This window comes from Symphodus melops (assembly GCF_947650265.1).
Source record: "Symphodus melops genome assembly, chromosome: 3".
Lineage (NCBI taxonomy): Eukaryota > Metazoa > Chordata > Actinopteri > Labriformes > Labridae > Symphodus > Symphodus melops.
The window spans coordinates 14417046-14437269 of NC_136693.1; the positions used below are offsets into that span (position 1 = coordinate 14417046).

Below are 20224 nucleotides of genomic sequence, written 5' to 3' on the forward strand. Positions count from 1 at the left end.
AGAGAAAGTCTAATGCAAGGCAAATGTTTCGATTGACAATTTATATCAGCAAAGTAATGATGAAATAAGGATAATAATCCATAGGACAATTTATAGAAACACAAAGCAAGGTGTCTTACCTCTCCTGGAGGGCATCATTATCATCCACTCCCTGGAACACCACTGCTGGTTGGGATAGCTGTTGCAGTCCTTGACTGGTCATCTTTGTGTCGATGTACATATGATGTCAAATGTAAAAAACCTGACTAATGTAGACTGTAACTTGGACAGCACAGTATTTCAGATACTTGATGTATATGAATGAATACTTCAAGATCACAAACAATATATAGGCCTATATATATTTACCTTTGTCATCCCTCCCAGTGATTCTCTGGCGTAGAGGCAGCAGTGGTACAGGACCGCTATTGAATGTTATGCACCTCCTCTGCTATGTCATCGTAAGTCTAGCAAGGCTACTAAAAGGCAAATCATCCATTTGCTCAAAAAAATATAGAGGGATACAAAGGTGTTTTCGTGTGAGTGTGTGTGTATACCGACATAGCTTCTGTAAAAACAAAAACAAAACAAAAAAGTCTACAGTTAGATTAATTGCAACGTTCAACAAAGCAACATTTAAATATTTACAATAATCACCCATAAGAAAATTAGAAAACACACACAAAAATTGACTCACCTCTCTTGGAGGGGGTGAATACCATCAATGAATGTGTTTGCTTTGTTGCTATCCTCACTCTCTGGAACTGAGGATGAACTGCCAGAATCTTCCTCTCCTCCAAGTTGGTAAAAAAGGTTGAGGGCTTCGCTGATGTTTAACCACTGTTGCACTGTTGCATTTTGACATTTTTCTTTTTCAGTTTTCTGTCTTCAGTATTACTTGTGTTATTACATTGTGTCGCTGTTACAGAGAGATGCGCTAGATAATAATTTTGAGCCGTATCAAGTGGGAAGGCAGGGACAATCTCTTCGTTTCCTCATTGTTTACATAAGTTGTCCAAAACAGAGCCTGCACGTTCTTCACTTTGCCATTAGATTTATGACAAAGAAATATAGGAACATGTGGTATGTGGTTGCGGGAATGGAAACCCAGGCATTACTGCCGACCTCATAGGGTTAATGTTTACTTAGTGGTTACTTAATAGTTACTTAGTGATTACTTAATGGTTAAATAGTGGTTACTTAATGGTTATTTAGTCGTTACCTGATGGTAACTTAGAGATTACTTAATGCTTATGTAGTGGTGAATTAATGGTAACTTAGAGCTTACGTAGTGGTTAAATATTGTTTCCTTAATGGTTAGTTAGTAGTTACTTAATGGTTATTTAGAGGCTCCTTAATGGTTAAATAGTGGTTAGTTAATGGTTACTTAGTAGTTCCTTAATGGTTAGATAGTGGTCACTTAATGGTTAAATTGTGGTTAGTTAATGGTTAGTTAGTAGTTAATTAATGGTTAAATAGTGGTCACTTAATGGTTAAATTGTGGTTAGTTAATGGTTAGTTAGTAGTTAATTAATGGTTACTTTGTGGGTACTACGTAGTTACCTACTGGTTACTTAATGGTACTTAGTGGTTGCTTAAACAAAAGTTTATTTTGTCACAATAGCCCTGATTTCGACCTTAGGATACTCAAGATAAAACACAATCTGAAAGAGCTCATTTGGTGTTATGATGCTTCTTCAGTCAGAAGATATGATATCTATAAGTCAAACGTCACAGAAAACTGCATGGCAAGAGTAGTGGCAAGTATTCTTGTCCTCGTAATAAAGAGATTGATGTTTATTATAGGAAATACTGAATATACCACCATAATGTGATGACTGTTTTAATGTCAGAAAAGACTTTTATTCTGGGATCTAAAAATGCTGCATTAACACATGCAGTGTGTTACTGATTTGATTTTACTCGTGTCAATAGGTGGAATACTGACACTTTTACCTCCATAGAGAGCAGATGGTTGGATCTGGTTGGAATTAGATTAGGTGTAATGTTGCATGTTAACGTCTCTCTGCTTGAGTTTAAATTAGATAAGGGGACACTGCAGTCTGTCTGCACCCAGCTGTCAAAAGAGGGTGAAAACTACCAAGAAGTAAAAAGAAATAGGCTCTTAACTCGCTACTATAGTCCAAAATGTGTTATAACAAAGGTTTCTCACTGATCATTTTATATTTGATCTGTGCCGACAATCTTATTTTCACAGTCAATGAAAGCTCCCTGTATAAGTGTTTGTATTGTGTATGTATTGTATTATGTTGAGGCATTTATTACTGCACAGAAAGGGATTGTTGTTATAGCTCTAAAGTTTGCAGGCATTGGCGATTCTTGAGTCTGTAGGGGCTCTTGGCACAAATTAAAATGCGACTTAGCAGGGATAGAATAAAAACATTCAGTCATTTACTATTCTATGAGTTAGTGGTGTCCAATGGGGTCCCCTTTGGTAGGTTTCCAACTGTCCTTGCAAACTTTGCACATTTTGAGCTGCAAGGGGCCCTAAGCTGTTGCCTGCCTTGCCCGTTGAAAGCAGTGCTTTTGTTTGCAGAATAATCTCCAAAATAAAAGACTTGTTTTTAATTGCAGAATAATGATAAACAACTAACTGAGGGCTGGCAGGTCTCTTTGTTTTGAGTCTTTGTTTTAGAGCTATTGGACTTATAGTAGCTCTGGCAACATGAGTTTGATATCTGGGGGAAATTTAGCAGAAAAAATAGACTCTCCATGGGACCTGGATACTAAAGAGGAGTCTTCCTCTGAAAGTGTGAATGGATTTATAACTGAGACTAGGAGCCAAACGAGAGCCACTCCCATTTCACTGGATGAAAAAATGTGCTTTAACATAGACGCTGGACAGGATAACATCAGCATTAACAACACAGGAGTTTGATGCTGCTGACAGATTTTCCTGTTCAGTCCTGTCATAATAGCCCCCATGTTAACATGATAGATTTTGTTGACATGCTTGTTAAAAGACATGATTTATGTGTATTCAGTTGAGTCTATAAACATTGGTCACACTGGCACAATGAAACTGCTTTCAATGAAAATTGATCATGTAATGTAACCCTTAAATTAATTTTTTTGAAACCCATTTTAGACCTGCTAAGACTTTACAATGTTCTTTCAGAACATCTGTTTGCTGCACTCTGCTGCCATCATGTGGTGAAAATAGGTAATTCATAATGAGACATATTGTCTGAAGACATCAATATGTGATCTACGATCACAACAAGACTTTTGTATTTTTAACTTGATGTCTGTGTATTTGTCTACCTTTTAACCAGGCCACCAATTACTGCTATCCCCACTAATGTTGCTACTACTACACACCATTATACTAATCATTACTAAGCTATTGCTATTGCTATTACTAAGTGTTTTATATATATATATATATATATATATATATATATATATATATATATATATACACATACATACATATATATATATATATATATATATATATATATATATATATATACACACACACACAATATATATATAAAAGTGGGGTTGTTTAATTGGAACATTATTATTTTTCATTCAAAGGCCATTTATGAAGGCCATTTTCTGGACTTAAACTAAAGTAGAAGGGTGGAGCAGACTCGTTGATGAGCGATATTGGTTTCATCCAGGGTGTAAACAAACCTACTCAAAGTTTTAACCACACCCTGGACCTCGTTCATGCATATAACTGGAAATAAAATAACTTGACAATATTTCAAGTAGAGGCTTTTTCATCAGATCACTTTTTAGTAACATTTGATGTCCTCCAACCAGACTTTACTCTAATACTCTTTACAAATATCCTAACATTATCAGACTTTGTTGTTGAAGAAATAGCTTTCCAACCTGATGTTTACGAGATGTTTAAGAGTGATTATTTTTAATTTACCTGACCTAAATTGTATTATTTCTTCATATAAAAGTTGATGCCCTATGAACAGCACTGCCAGTCCTTGTTTCAGGTGATGGCAGGAAACATCAGCTTGACAGAGAGTATATACAGAGCAAACAACAGGTCTAAATTGCTTCTTTTAATTGATTCTTCATTTTCAAACAAACACATTTCTCTCTCTCTCTCCTCTCAACCGCAACAGTTTCAGCAGATGGTTGTTTGAGCTGGAGGTTTCAGCCTCTTCAAAAGGAGTTTTTCCTTCCCACTTTTACTTCGCTAAATGATGTCAAGTCCTGTGCTAATGTTTGATCAATGTTGGGTCTTTGTAAATAATATCATAGAGAGTAAAAGAATAAAGTTTAGATCTGTTGTTTTTGTAAATTGTCTTGAGATTACATTTATGAATTGGTGCTTTTTAAAATTGATTGATTTTAGTAACAGCAGCAAAAAGGCCCAGAAAGTTCATGAACAAAGTGGAGACTTTGGCAGCAAAAGAGGAAGCAGAGGGGATTACAGAATAATTTGTTGGTGAAAAAATCCGAGCTCTGAATGAAGTTTCATTTCATGGGATGATAGGAAGTTTGTCTTCATAGTGTGCATTTCAAAGATGAATATTTCAGCAATAGTTTCATTCAAGTAAATTTTAGTTTCATATTTCATGTTATGCTCTTTTATTTTAAGAGCTTTGTCATGTAGGCTTATTTACCTCAAGAGCTGTTGGGACCTTCAGATTACAGAGTACTCTCACGAGGAGGATACTCATAACTAAGAATTTCACAAGCAAGGCTTTTTATTTTACAGAAGGTTGAAAATGACACTTGATCATCTATCAATGCATATATCTGCAGTATAAATAAAGCACTACAATCCATGCACACTGATTTCTTTGGCTTGTGTTTATTAGTCTGATCTGCTCAGACAGCTTTGATGACAGTAGAGTGGTGGTTCTTTCTACCCTGAGACAGTTAGCTCTCTTTGTCCCCTTTGTGCTGTTTGTTCTAAGTGCTTCAGAGGAGTGAGACGATCAATACAAACTGCTACAGGTTTCAAATCAAAGATGGCTCAATCGTTAAGAGAAGCTGCTAGTTCACTTTTATGAACACTTGTACAAAAGAGGTGGAGGACATTATCTTCATCTAAGCTGTAATTGCACAAGTATAATAATAGTATAATCATTTAGAATAGTATTAGTAAAGTATAATCATTTTGTAGCCTGTATTATCATGTTTCATTGTCCAGTATTGTTAATACAGAGATTGAACTAAATTGTGACTGGAACTAGACTTTAAATGAAGATAAAGAAGATTTGGTATTTATAGGTCTTTGAAATGTTAAAGATTTGTGTCAATTTTATTTCAGACAAAATGTGAGTGTAAATAAAGTCTATTGAGTCCAATTACTAGTAGAGTCACATACCCGTAGTACATTTACTGTAATAGCTGTATCTGAAGAGTTAAATTCAGGATTAAAGGCTTTAAGGATATATCATTAATTACACATTTGTGCACTTGAAAAAACAAAAAGAGCACACTAAAACTCATGGCAACGCCGATACACGAGAAGTAAAGTCTGGCAGTCTTACTACCATCATGGAAACAGTATCGTTTGTTTGTCAGAATTTGGAGGCAGACGTAACCTTTTTATGTTTGGTGTCTGCAGGGAAATGGTAGAAGAAATGTTCATTAAAGTGTAATTCAATTTATTGTTCAAGTGCTCTTTTTGTGCTCCTGCTAGAATCTAAAAAATGAACAGAGGTGAGAAAAAGTAAACATAGCTTATCTAGATAACCTACCTCACCTTAGTATCAGGTCTGACAAATTTGAGTTTTCCTTTAAAACTTTGGTTGTTACTTTAAAACATAAAGTCTTGTACATATTACTTTTTAATTACCTGTTTTTATTTTTAGCTAATTGTTATTATTTCATGTTTACATTGTACAGACAGAGCAAAGTCTACCAAAGTTAAATTCTATGTGTGTTAAACATACCTGGCCAATAAAGCTGATTCTGATAGTAGGCCAGTCAGAGTAATCATAGAAATAATCCATTCGGGTCAGTTATTTCTTTCTTTCTCAAAAGTGTCTTTGCTTAATGATCAATTAAGGATCAAATGTAGAAATGTATGTTGATGTCTTTATTTCATGATTTTAACATTTTATTTTTAAACAACAATTTCAAGCTTTGCACAAATAGATTCAGATCACAACAGTCTGTGCTCTGCTTAATCATGGCTGTGGGAGGAGCATAACGTCACATTTCAGATCCAGCCCATTAATACATCGCCAATTACAAGATTCAAAGACATCTGAGGAGCTCAACTGGAGATCATGACACTAAGTGGTGATAGCACATTTTCTCCATGATCAGAAAGTTATCTCCTAGTAAGTCTTGTGTTCTTCCCCCCTTTAGTAGTTAGGCCACCGAAGAGAATCAAAATCAAACTTGTTTTCTAAATAAAAAATGTGAGAAAACATTGACACCACAAAAGTGCTCAGCCAAACCTATCAAATTAAGGTACAATAACATTGTAAATAATAATGTTAATAAATGTTTTACTGATCCCCCCACCCCCCAGCAGAAAAATAAATTCCTTTGGTCAAGTAAAAAACAAAATGAAAATAACAGTGAACTTTTTCTTTTACCAGTCCTTCATAATTCTTTCTCCACAGTCACCCAGGTTCTTGAGGCTCTAAGGCTGCAAAGGAGGTGTCAAGGCAATATGGTTATGGTGCCCCTGGCGCTCCATGCTGCAGCATGCTGGGAGGAGGACTAGAGGAGGAGAGGGGCAGAGGCATTGAAAGAGGACCTTCATGTCCTCACACAGCAGGTGAAGGTGCATCAGGGTCAGGCTCATTGCTGTAGTTGTTGCTGTAGTGATTCCCACTGGGGGGGTGATTAGGTAGGATGTCAAGTTCATCCACCTGAGGACCAGGGTGCATCACCACCAGCTGGTCCTGGGGAATATCTGCTGCTGCTGCAGCCAGGTTTGTGATGGACTTGGACTTCACACACTGGAAGTCCACATGGCGGCTTTTACCCTCTTCTTTCTCCCAGGACATGCGGATAAAGGGCCTCTGGACGTAGTTGTAAATGACCTCTGGGCGACCTCCAGGTCTTTTTTTGACCTTTTCCTTATATGTTGGGTAGCCTGCAAAATGGTATGACATAATAAGCTCTGCTAATTGAGTCTGCTAACAAATCAGTGAATTATCTATATACATAACATCATTTGCCCTGATGTCTATAGAGACTTATGTGAGCGTTGTTACCAACATTTTTAACATATTTTTACAGTTGTGAGGTGTAAATGACCATTTTGTCATGTCTTGTCTGCTTCTTTGTGCACATGCATGCAGATGTTGAATTATACTTTTCTCATGAACACCAATGCTTTCTACTTTACATGTAATCATTTGTGTCTGAATAGACAATTCCCTGACAAGAGACATAACTTTTAGTTACTAAAGAGATCAACTTACCCTCAATGCCAAGCCTTATTTTCTTCAATCCCCTCTCCTTTAAAACTGATTTAGCGACATCTCGGTTCTCAATGTACTTGAAAAATCTGTACAGTTTTGTGCTGTAGATGACTGCAAAGACAAAGGTAAAACATTTCTTCATCAAAGGAACTTATTTTTGTTGTCCCCAGACATGTGTAAGTGTATTCTGTTTGAGTGTGTGCTTACTCTGTGAATACTCCTCTCCCATTTGTGGAGGATATTCTTCATCCCAGTCAACCACATCATCATCAGTAAGGACAACAATATGACATTCCCTTTCTCCGCTCTGGGCACTGGTAACCATTAAAGGCAGAACCATTTCCTCCAGGTAAAACTCAAACTGTCGTCGAGCTCCATCATTGGACAGCTCGTGCATCAGGGCACCTGATCACAGAGAGATAGGAGTTACTGAACTGATTCACAATGGCTCTCACAATTGTTCATGGAGAAGCCATAATGAAATAATTACAAACATTTCTGCCTACAATAGAAAAGAAATGTCATTATGCTGTTCTAGTGTGCTCTGCTGCAAAACGTGTTTTTTGTGTTTTGAGATACACCATATTATAATAATACAGCTATTGTCTGCTGTATCTAGGGCACAACTACTAATAGAAGGGGATTTCTTTCTAGTTTTTTTTTTTCTTCACAATTGTCCACATTTTAGAATAATAGTAGATATAAAACAATAAAAATAAAACATTTCATTTCCCTTGTGTTTTTGGGAAAAAAGGCATACATATGTAGGCATCAACTTTAATATTTTTAATTATGTTTAACATTCAAACCTTTAAAAATCCAAATGTATATGAGAAAACAACATGTATTTCAATTAGCTGTGTAGTATATGAAAGTGAAAAGGCAGCTGCTGCTTAATGTAGAACTGAAGCAGCCTCAGAATTGAGAGGAGATACTCACTAAGGTCTCTGCACTTGATGGTGCTGTAGTCGAAGGAGATGCATAGATAGTCACACGCCTCCCGCAACTCAGGGATGGAGATTCCATCAGGACAGCGGATTATCCCAGATTTGTAGTAATCCTTTTAATTAGAGTGAAGCGATATCAAACATGGTTTTAATCCAGTTACTCATATATAAAATATTTACAACATGTCAATGAAATGGATTGTAATACTAAGCATTAATTGAGACAGTTTTCCCCTAATGGTAATAAAGGAAGTGTGATAATGGGTCATGGTTATTACAATTGTTTAGGTAATTGGCTGCAAAGGCTTTTTTTACTTTATCATCAATATAAATAGACTGACCAGGATTGCACGGAAAACTGTTGAACTAATGCCCTCCGCCACCTCGTACTCCCCCTTCTCGTTGGGCCGTGTGAAATTATGTTCCCTTCCAGATCCAAACATTCTGAAATAGAGAAGCTTAGGTTGAGCGTTGGAAATCCAAAATGGCAAGAGCACTTCTGTATCATTGTAAATATGCTTCGCTTAAACTACTAAGACACTTGTCAATCTTTGTGGCTAAAATGGATAAGGTTAAAGTAACAGCTCAGTTGAAAGTATACTGTACCTGCCCAACATTGTGTTAGGTTGTGCAGTGAAGATTGCAGGATCTACTACGAAGCGTGTGTTGTCAACAATCAGAGTAACTCTTTCTGAGGTCCTTAGGTTTCGGTTTCCAACAGTGGCACCTGCTCCTCCCTCCTTCGGATTCTCATAGACGAAAACCAGTTCTCCAACTGCCAAACTCTTGAAGGTACCTTCAGTACTGGACAGGCTGCTGTTGCGACTGCTCACCACCCCACTGCTGCTCGAGCCACTGGGGGAGACTCTTTGAGGCCGTGGACTACTGGGTCTCGATGATGGTCCCCCATCTCGTTCCCGGTCTACACAAAAGACAAGCAGCGTGTCAAACCCATTGAAAAGGGACTGTGTTTTATACGCAGAATCCAAACTACAAGCTGTCTTTTTGACAAACAGTTGGATTAGAACTGACTTTATCCTCTCACATAACAAAGACAATGACATAAACCATGCCTTAGAGAAAAGTTGACAGATGCAGTCAGCTGTTTTTCTCCAGTAGCTGCCAAGATCAGCTGACCTCGAACACAACTTTCATACACAGGTAAAATCCAGAATATAAATATCACCGTATATAAGACAGTCTATTTTTGGAGGTCTCCCAGAGAGAATTAAAGGTTTAATCTGTCATCCTTTGTGATGATATATATTGTCAACACAGTCCACAACATGCAGTTTCTCTGCAGCTGTGTAGTTCTTTCAGTGCCACCTATTTCCAACATGTAAGGTTTGCACTCCTCCAAGCTACAGTGTGTTAGTTGAGCTCTTGGCCTACAATGATACTTCAGAAGTACAAACCCACAGCCCATGAGTGGTGCTGGCCACCTCCACTGCTTACTTGTTGTCTTTGTTGATGGGTGTTTCAATCAAAAGAGAGTTCCATAAGTTTAATTCACTGAACAATGATACAGTTTTCTTCATAAAAACTCTCACCGGGTCTGCTATGCTACATATATCAGCACAGATTTCAATAATCAGTGATTGGGAGGCATGCCAGGTTGCATACAATATGTGATGGTGGTTGTTGTTGTCAGCATTTTTTACTGGTAACATAGTCACACCAGTATAGGAAGCAGTCAACATTTATAAGATTAAAACGTTGATATTAAAAGTGCACATTGTCCCATTTTTGCCAGTAAGCCCTCTATGCTTTCCATGCACACTCACCACTGTTGTGTTGGCGGGTTGGTGAGGTGACGTTTCTAATGCAGGGGGTGAGCTGGCCATCTCTCTCATGCGAGGAGTCCCTGGAGCGATCGCTTGAGCGGCGGCGGTCACGTGAGCGGTCAGAGCCTCCACTGGCACCATGCAGGCTCATCTTCCTCTCTTCAGCCTCCACTCTAGATGCTCGGGCCAGACTGCTGCTTTTCAAATTAAAAGGCATACTTAAAATTCCTCCCCCTTTCTCACAGGTCCACAGTATTTCTATGTTTTGTCAAGGTTCTAAGGTTATAGTATCAAACACACGACTAGTCCAACAACTGCTGGATAGACTTAAGTTGAATTACAGTTGTTGGGCAAACTATTAATCACTAACTTGTAACTCTCAGAAGTTAAAAGGTGTAACATTGTCATTTACATACAGGTATTTTATCCAACAACTGTACACATTGGCCTTATGAAATACAAATGGAAACCAGACCTAGTGTGTTATGAAAGGATGACACACACACCTAGAATGCAGCCAAGTCTTGCTGCAGTCACCTTTGATATAATCTGACACACAAAAAAACACAAGTCAGAGATGCCTGAGCTTAGATGCAGTTGAACTGTGGTATAATCAAACCATCATAGAAAGGTAATATAAGTACATATCAGGTCAAGCAGGGTAGTGAACTAAGAATCTTTATTTAATATTACTTTCTGTATGTAAGTATGCTTTTTGTAATGTATAACTTGAATAAAGTTACTGTAAATATTAGGTTATTTCACTGATCAAAATGTAGTTTGTGTTACCTGGGAGCTTGATGTTTACACAATAGGTCAAATAACCAAATCTGAACTGTTTTTGGCCAATGCAGGTAAATAATAACTCTACCAATTAAGGTAGGAGCTTCATTTAATGAGTTGTAATAATACAATACATTACAAAATTACTATAAAAACTCAACTGTAATAATTCCCAAATTGATATTATTCAGCAAGGGATGTAATAAGGCACACATTGATCAACAAAAGAGTTACACTCTCATGATTTTATTTACAGTCATACTATGATGGTGAACTAACATCACCTGATGTATAACTGAACAACACTTTCATTTTAATGATCTGCCACATATGGATGGACTGATAAAGAGTTGAGATACACTTCATGTCATATCATCTTTCCCATTAAAGTTACACATGTGTAAGTAATAATAATCCATAACAGTGAGTGACACTAAACACTAGTAGAAGTTGCTCTCAGAGGTCTGACAGATTGTCAGCTGGCTCACCTTAAATGTCTGCAGAGTTTGCGAGGTCGGCTTGTTGCGTTTCGATCCCAGTTTTCTGAGTCACTGGAGTTACTGTCATAAGACTGCAGACGATCTGCCATCACCCGAACAGGGGGGAGTCCAGTCTGGATCTTTCACCCTTCATAATCTGACTAATGGCGAAATCAACAAGTCAGTACCAAACCCTGAACGGCCTCTAACAAACCACAGACTAGCCGCTGGGAGCTCACAAAGTTGTTCGACGGTGACCTCAAGTTTGCTCTAACATTTAATGACACGCGTTTGTTAACATTTACTAGTTTAGTAAGCAGGACAAACATAAACGAAGAGGTTGTCTTCGTTGTTGCTACACTGAGTCAGCCTGACATGTTTAGCTCGTATGTTGTTTTAGCCTCGCTAGCTAGCTAGCTTACGTTAGCTCAGATTGCTAACGAAGATCCAACACTATAACCCTAATATTCAGTGATATATGTGCTGCTAGTAAAGTTGTACCAGGAATTATAACAAATAGGCGGTCATAATCTAGATAGGTATGACAATGTATCAACAATAGCTACCCAATTGGAATTGTTTTCCGCTGTAGTGTAATCCCAGTCGCTGACCAGCTAACCAGCCATCTCCTTTCAAAACACTTTCCGAGCTGACGTTGTACGTGACGACCGTTAATGGGTGACGTGCTGACGTACATACGCAGCGAGAAATGACAGCTGTTTCGTAAGACGTGAGCCCTTTGTTTTTTGTTATACATTTATCAAGATTTTTACCCTTGGTCGATATATTTCACGAAAAGGTCTCGCGAAATAATTCGTGGTGATATTTGCTTTTCCAAGCTACCCCCACTGTTTAGATCCACTCACTCTTTTTTGATGAAAGTAAACACAAACATAGCAGATACAGGGGCTCTAAAATGTATGAGGAAATAAACGAATAATTAATAGAAATGGGGGATTAGTAATAATGTTCATATGTTTGAAAATTAATCCTTTCTATTAACAGATTGTCAAAGTTCTAATGATAGATTTCTATTCTGAATATTTTCTATGTTAGAATAGATTTTTATTCATTTAAAATAGTTCTGAACCAGCCTTTTTACGATACACACAAACACTCAAATTACATCAACAATGTTTCTTTTACCTTTTGCTCTTCTTTAAATTTGAAAAAGTAGTAGCCTATTCGAAATGACTTATCATACTGCATTTCAAATAATCCAGTATTATTTTATCTATCTAAGTATTTGTATATTTCAAGTGGTCATAAAAACGATTTCAAGTCCATTTATAAAACTGAATGTGCTCCCGGAAACCCTTTTATGGAGCCATACGCACATAGATACAATGTTTTTATGGACAATTTAAATCTATTTTGTTTTTAATTATTTTTAGAAATGGACAGCATGTTGTTACATTTATGCTAAAAGCAACATAACATTTTGCATGAACGAACCTTTGAATTATAGTAAGCTAAATAAATTGTACCTTTCATAACCAAGTTACAGTACATGTAACTGCACTGTGTGGTCTTTAAAATTTATGCTACATGAGTTTTTTTGCCAATCAAGATGAGAATGAACTACATAAGCTGCCTATTAGTGGTTGAGAGTTTGTTTAAAAGTGGGAGAAAAATGCAAGAAAAAAAATAGTATAATAAAAACTAACTAGAACCTTTCAGAGTCGAAAAGGACTTGATACCTTTTGTATGTTCCAGCTCATAAAGGGACACAACAGAGGTTTATTTGAAAGAGTTTTATAGAATGATAAGGAGCAGAAAGTTGATTATGCAAAAAAAAAACAAAAAAACAAAACTGGAATATAAAAGTAATACTAGTAACTTCTGCTCCGATCAGTATTCCTACAAAAAGGTACTATTTGAGTGAAACAGTACTTGAAGTACATAAGACTAGCCACTTGGTCCTTCTTTGGTTATGAAAATAAATGGTAAACAAAACAGAACAGTGAAAAGTATAGTGAATTTTTAGCCCTTGCAGTCAGAACTGCAAATTTTACAATATAATTTATGTCTACTGTTGTTCCATAAAATGGTTGAATAAAATGACTTTCATACCTGTTATCTTGTTGCTTGACATTTTAAAGGTGAGTACACAAATTAATACAATGAACGTTTTGTAACACATTTGACTTATTAGGAACAAAAGAAAAGAAATAAATAGATTTAAAAAATTAAAAAAAATACAACAAACATAAAAAAAACTATTACAGATAGAAAAGCATTTTTTTTCTTGCAAAATAGGAGATGAGTTGTCATAAGCCTTTTCCCATATTTGATCCAGGAATATCACTTGGGCAAAAGATTTTTAATATTCCCTGATTGTCCTTGTTGTGGTTTAACGCTGGCAACTATGATGTCCTTTAACTTTTCCTGAAGCCAGTCCTGTCTGTCCCCCACTTGCTTGTGTTCTCGAACGTTGTGCATAAGCTGAACTTCGCTGATGGTTCTTTTTCTGTAGAATTATAAAATATTACTGTTTATTCAATAGAGACTTCAATCAATAAATAAATATGTGTAATATTCATTTATCATGGATTATTTATTTTTGCTCCAAACATGACATTTCAAATAACAACAAAATAATAACTTACCTGATTGGTTTAGCTTCAGTGTAAAAACTGGCGAAGAAAAGTAACACAATCAAAACCAACGTTTCCACTTGCCTTAGTGAGGACATGTTGAGTAACTGAAACAAATTGTACACGATGTGAATTTTTTTTCCCATTGTAGTATTAGCCAACAATTAAAAAAACGTTTTCCTGAAATACAATGACTTATTTCAAAAATTGACCCACTTTCATGCCTTTCTTACCATGTTTTTATAAGTCTTGAATCCAAGAAAAGGTATGGCAGATTTTGTTCAGTCTCGGCTAGGACGTCAAACTTGTTGACAACTCTTTGGTGCGAGGACAGTTCTCTCCCTTATATACGACGTAGCCCTCCCCTGGTCATCAATGAGCCATTTTAACTGTTGATGCTGATGTCACTTTTCCAATGCATCGATGGGCCCAGGCATCTGCATGACACCACCTCCTTCTAACTCTACTTTCAACACCTCTGCAGCACGCCCCGCTCGTCAAACTGTTTGTGAACTTTTCACACTTTGTTCTGCATAATAAGGCTTTTGTCAGGATGCATTTATGCATCATATGTGAAAGAAATAGACATAGTTAGACATGTCTCATGCATGTGGACTGCAGTGAAAACATATACTCTCTGAAAAGGCAATGACTGTCAAGTTTTATTTATTACCAATGCAATTTATTTTATGGTTCACCAGCATCTAAAGGTCATGAAGAGGTGCAACTTGGCCAGCCTGAAGGGGATAAAGCAAAGAGAGCAGTCCAAAGCACAATGATCCTCATTCACAACTAGAAAGGACCTCAGACAGATCGCCACTGAGAGGAGGATGATCATATTGTCAGGAGACTGCACCTGCTCTTTGTCTTTGCTCTCATCATACAGAGTTTCTCTACACTTTAAACAAATGATCTGTCAGTGTCCAAATCCCACAGAGGAGCCTGTCAGTGACTACATCTTGCATCAGCTGGGGAGATGTCAAAAGCCTCTGGTCGTAACTGAGTATAGAGAAGAACTGATAGTTCACTTTTAAATGAAAAAAAAAACAAAAAACTTTTTAATAAGGCTTCATTTAAAACTTTATATTTGTTATGGTCTAATACAAAACAACTGTATGATGCTTGCTTGCACATCTGTAGTTTCAAGCACAATGTCAGTAAGATTGCTTTTTTTCTACAACACATCATTGAAATAATTGCAGGGCTTTGGCAATCACACTTAACTTTTAAAACCTATAAGACTGCTGTTGGTTGACGAATGGGTTTTGTATAACCTTGTCAGAGTGTCACAAGGTGCATTAGGTAACCCTGAGAGACATTTTCTAAATGTGGCAGAGGCATGGCTATGCTGTGACTGAAGGAATAGGTGCCACAGATGGACCTATATCTTGCTGTCATTAAGGTTCCCTGCCCAATAATCGTGCTGTTTTAAGTGTTCTTTTACATTTTTGCACTTCACTATCTATCTATCTATCTATCGATCTATCGATCTATCGATCTATCTATCTATCTATCTATCTATCTATCTATCTATCTATCTATCTATCTATCTATCTATCTATCTATCTATCTATCTATCTATCTATCTATCTATCATCTTTCATCTTTCAATGTCTCAGTCCCCAATTTTTCACCTATTTGTCACATTTCTTATTTTGATGGCCGTCATGCAGCGCTAGAAGTCTTATTATATAGCCTTAATTAATAATTCTAAAGGTTTAACAGTGAATTCGATAATCTCCCGTGAACAGAAATCCAAGTCTAAGGTTTTTGTAACAGACATGTATACCTGACTCAGGATAGTCCTCCTTTATGAGAAAAATAGCAGAGTACATGTAGGTCTTTTTAACCGATGCTGACCTGTGTCTTTATCATCTCCATCCATCATTCATGTAAACAGCACTCAGCACCATCTGTGCTTTCAACTAGGCTAGATTTTTGGTACATGTGTAGTGTACTCAACAGAGTCGTTCTCATTACTTCATGTGTTCACAATGCGAGCCATCTCAGCTATGGTATGTTGCTGGTGTGCAGTAGAGCTTGACAGGGATTGATGGGAAGAATTGCATGCAAATCATTAAGTAAGGTCATCCCCGTGTCACAAAGAAAGTAATGCATGTAAAAATGACTCTTCCCTTTGAACTATATTTAAGTGTTTGGGCTGTAAATAGGTTGCCGAGGGACATATTAGGGTTTTGAAAGTACCTTGACTAATTGTCAGACAGTTGGATTCACCATACCTCCTTTTTTTAGTGTTTTGTCCTGCTTAGTTTGCAGTGTCCAAACAGTTCAACATACTCCAGCAACTCTTGCGGTAATTACACATATTATACTTTGCAGTGTCCAGTATAAATTATTAGTAATGAGAAAATGTTTTATGCATCTAAATAGTGAGATGTTCATTTTAGAGCATGTATAGTCATTTCTATATTCAGCAACATATTTATTTAGCTTGTTTCATATTGTCTGTTTAAACAGTAGTACATTAGGATCATGATTTCCCAGAAATCTAAAAATGGAGTTATTTTTTTTCATAAAATGAGGTCACCTTACTCAAAGATATCGTGTAACGAAACAGGATATATTAAGACTGTCGACATCATCCCTTCTTTGCCCTGAGAAACCAAACAAACACATAGAACACATATCTAAATCATGCTGTTAGAAAAACAATTTATTGCCAATGAAGGAGGCAGAATCCAGAGCAGCAATAAATCATTCAGATGTTTTCACATCCAAGTCTTCTTGGAGCTACTCAACACTTTGTTTGCCAAACCAAATGTTTTTATTCCTCCATGAAACCGGTCTGCAGGGCTGAACCATGTGACAGTCCGGTCGGTGTCATTTTATCTGTATGCCCACACTCACATCAATCCATCACATCACTTATTGCAGTGTCTTTCTGACTACCCAGCACAGGTGTTGGTGTCAAGTTTATAATCAGTATCTGTTTACTGTTGCACTGTTAGCATTGAGTCCACAAAATACAAAGAAAAGAGACACAGAAACAGGGCTGATTAGTCAGTGAAATAAAAATAAAAACATTAACATTATAATTCACTACATTAATATTATGTATCCATTCTAGTGTCAGAGTTACAGTACTCCATTTAACCCTTCTTTTGTCAAGGTCAAGGATGGTGTGTTAACTCAAGTGATGCACTTGAGACATCCAACACACTGATGACTCAGTTGTATAGATTATATTGGTGCCATTTTTTTTACAAGTACAAATAATACATGGAATAATATAAATGACATCTTAGGTCCAGCTGCAATATTTGATCCCTTTTTATGAAGGACCATTCTGAGTTAATGTTGTAGGAATTCAGTGTTACACTAGTGGAATATTAATCTAAATTGTGTTGATGTCGGTAAAAAAAAATACATAGTGATTTCATACTGTCATTGTCAAAAAAATAATTATATAATTTGCAGAAGTATGGCGATCTGTGGTGAGTTAGGAAACCAAAGCATTCATTTTTAAAACATATTGAGAAAGATAGCATTCAGAGGGAGTATTTCTGCTCGGTACAAAGATTTTTTTTATGCATTTGCTTGTGAGATTTGCTGAATTGTCTTTAATCCCACAACTGTACATCATAATTTGACATTTCATCCACAAGAGGTCCCTGTGATCCAACACTTCAGCAAAGCAGACCAGTTGTTATTTAACATCTTTGTTGTGAAGATTCTGGGATCAATATGTCTGGAACAAAACTTGATACACTGCACTTCAACAGGCGATTAAAAAGAGATGAAGTGATCCATGGAAGTATGAAAACACAATAAGGGGTGATACAATAATGAAAGGAGAAGGCTCCATAGTGTGAGAGCGTAATTTCAATAAATGCAGGGGCAGAAACTGAGAATGACAGTCTAGACTTAGACATTAAGATCCTTGGGCACGCCAGATGAATAGATGATTATGTTTCACACTCAATGTACAGAGGCTATGGTCATCAAAGCGGGCAGCCCAGGTTATATGACATTTCCTGTGGGGAATGACACACTCTCATTCCAGTTTCTGACTCTATCCAATGTCCTCTCCTTTTAGAATAAGGAATCCCCCCCCCAAAAAAAAAAAAATATTTTTAATTCTTGATGAGATTGTAGTTTTTTTTTATACTTTTGACTGATTTGCTTCAGTTCTCAAAGTGTTTTTGTATGATCTTTTTTGCATATAAAATAATGATTTGTTGAATGTAAGTAATAGGGGTGTGTACATTGTGCTTTGAGGTACCTAGGGAATCGTAGGCTGTGAAGCAATCAACCTGATCTTGCTGAGGTTGCCATGGCGGTCGACAGAAAGCCATCCCTTGCCGATAGTAGTGTTCATAAAACAGAAAAAAACAGGGGGGATTAACAAAAACAGGTGGGCACGGTGGTGGCAACACTTGGGATGCAAGTGTTGCATAGAGAACTCTAGATAATTGACTTTATCTTTAGCATACACACTTTCAACAGCTCTGTCGCCTATGATGTGGAGCTAATTAGTGCATCACTTTCGACTGGTTAGTAGTTGGTGTAGATCAGGCTGCAGTTAGAAGCTTCTGGTGCGCAACAATGGTCCAAGTGGCACGCCTGCGCGCTCGTGCAACATAGGACACAGCTAGCACCTCCAGCGGAATGTTTGACAATTTATTCAAAAGATGAAGGGAAGAAAACAGGCGCCATGTTTAATGCCGAGGTTTTCTTATAAACTAAATGTTCTTTTTGATATATTCACATTTATCTGCAAGGACTCAAAAATTCTGGATGTTCATTTGCCTCTCTAACTAAAACATTAGTCATCCTGCTTTCCGTCCAAACTCTCTGTGACATAAACCAGTAGAACACGCAAAAGCTTGACCTAACCTCCACAAGGTTTGCACCTGTTATCATTCATGCAAATATTCTTAATAGATCACCCACAAAACACCCAAAAACCAAACCTGCAATCTTTTAGAGTGAACATGCAATTTAGTACTCTTTAATAGGGATCTTAGTAAATCAGGCCTTAGATGTTACACAACGTCCTTTAAATGTTATGTTGCTGTGAAATTCGTGATACACCCAATAGTGTTCAAATTCAAAATATCGAAGAATAAGGTGAATTAATGGCACAACTCATGGGATTAAAAATCTAAAGAACTATATGTTTGTCAGCCTGCAAATGCTCATGCATAATAATTACTTTTTACAATGATGTCAGTGTAGATTCACCCGCCCAGGGACTTAGGATGAAGATGAGTTGAAAGCTAAATCTAGCACAAACCCTGATACAGATGAATTTTATAAAATTAAAGACAGATTCTCTCTTTCTAAGTTGTGGTGCAGCCAGAGTTCAGACTTCTGCCACCTGTGTTCATTTTTTTAGATAGACTCTCTTGTTCATTTTTAACATGGGGCACATCTTCATTGTGGGTTTTCTTCTCACCAGAGACTACATTCACCTGAAAAGAAAAATGGCATCAGTATTATATTATCATTTTGAACAAAACATTCTTCAAGATCATTAAATGAGATCTATGCTTCCACTCTGGTCGTTTCTGCATTTTTCTGGTTGAATGTAGATGACAGAGACAAAGATCGAAAAAAGGAGGAAGGATCAAAAGACCAACACTAACTTTTGTCTCTTAAATCAGACAATTACTGCAAGTATCAAGGGATAATTGCAAAATGGCAAATGTAGGACGAAGTACATTTAAAGTTTGAACATTATGGGAGAACAGATGCACTTCATTTAAGGCTTTATTATGCTCTAAAGAAACAGTATTAAGTAAAAGTGGGAATCGCAGGGTAATTCATGATACAATACAATACAATACAATACAATATAATACAATACAAGGCTAATGATCACAGTAATATCCTAATTCTGCTATCATTTATATATTTTAAGACACTTATTTAATCATACATTATGATATTTGGTTAAGTAAGAAATTAAATGCATCTAAATTGTGAAGTCCAATTGCAATTTGGTGCCAGTTTCACCCCTGATCATGCTTCACCTTTCAACTTCTTTTCACTGATGTCCAAGTTTATGTTTCTGTCTTTGTTCTCTTCTCCTTCTCCCCTGCTGTCAGCTTCTTCTTCTTCTTCTGCTATTAACTTCTGTTCAGTTTACCCTCATTCACGTCATGTGACACAGTGTGGCGTCAAGTGAATGAGTTGAACTGTCAGGGAAATCTGTTAAGAGTGTCATCATCTTTTGTGCTCCCTCAAAGGCTGCGCCCCTCACTTACATGCCCTAGAGAGCCATTTGCCCAGAAGTGGATT

General features: G+C 36.9%; 1 protein-coding gene across 3 annotated transcripts; it reads right to left on the minus strand.

Annotated features, from left to right (window-relative positions):
• Nucleotides 1–6010: 6010 nt before the first annotated feature.
• On the minus strand, nt 6011–12039 carry btbd10b (BTB (POZ) domain containing 10b). Of its 3 annotated transcripts, none has more exons than XM_079338858.1 (9): nt 11930–12039; nt 11373–11524; nt 10102–10298; nt 8924–9239; nt 8659–8761; nt 8310–8430; nt 7578–7775; nt 7371–7481; nt 6011–7039 (listed from the first exon to the last, which is right to left on the minus strand). In XM_079338858.1, exons 2-9 carry the CDS (start codon nt 11471–11473, stop codon nt 6708–6710), a joined length of 1479 nt encoding a protein of 492 aa, XP_079194984.1. In that variant the 5' UTR covers nt 11474–11524; nt 11930–12039; the 3' UTR covers nt 6011–6707. The 3 variants fall into 3 exon arrangements, with proteins under 3 accessions (XP_079194984.1, XP_079194985.1, XP_079194986.1); XM_079338859.1 differs by having other exon boundaries at nt 10102–10295; nt 11930–12038; XM_079338860.1 differs by lacking the exon at nt 11930–12039 and adding an exon at nt 10608–10650 and having other exon boundaries at nt 10102–10295; nt 11373–11513.
• Nucleotides 12040–20224: the final 8185 nt, after the last annotated feature.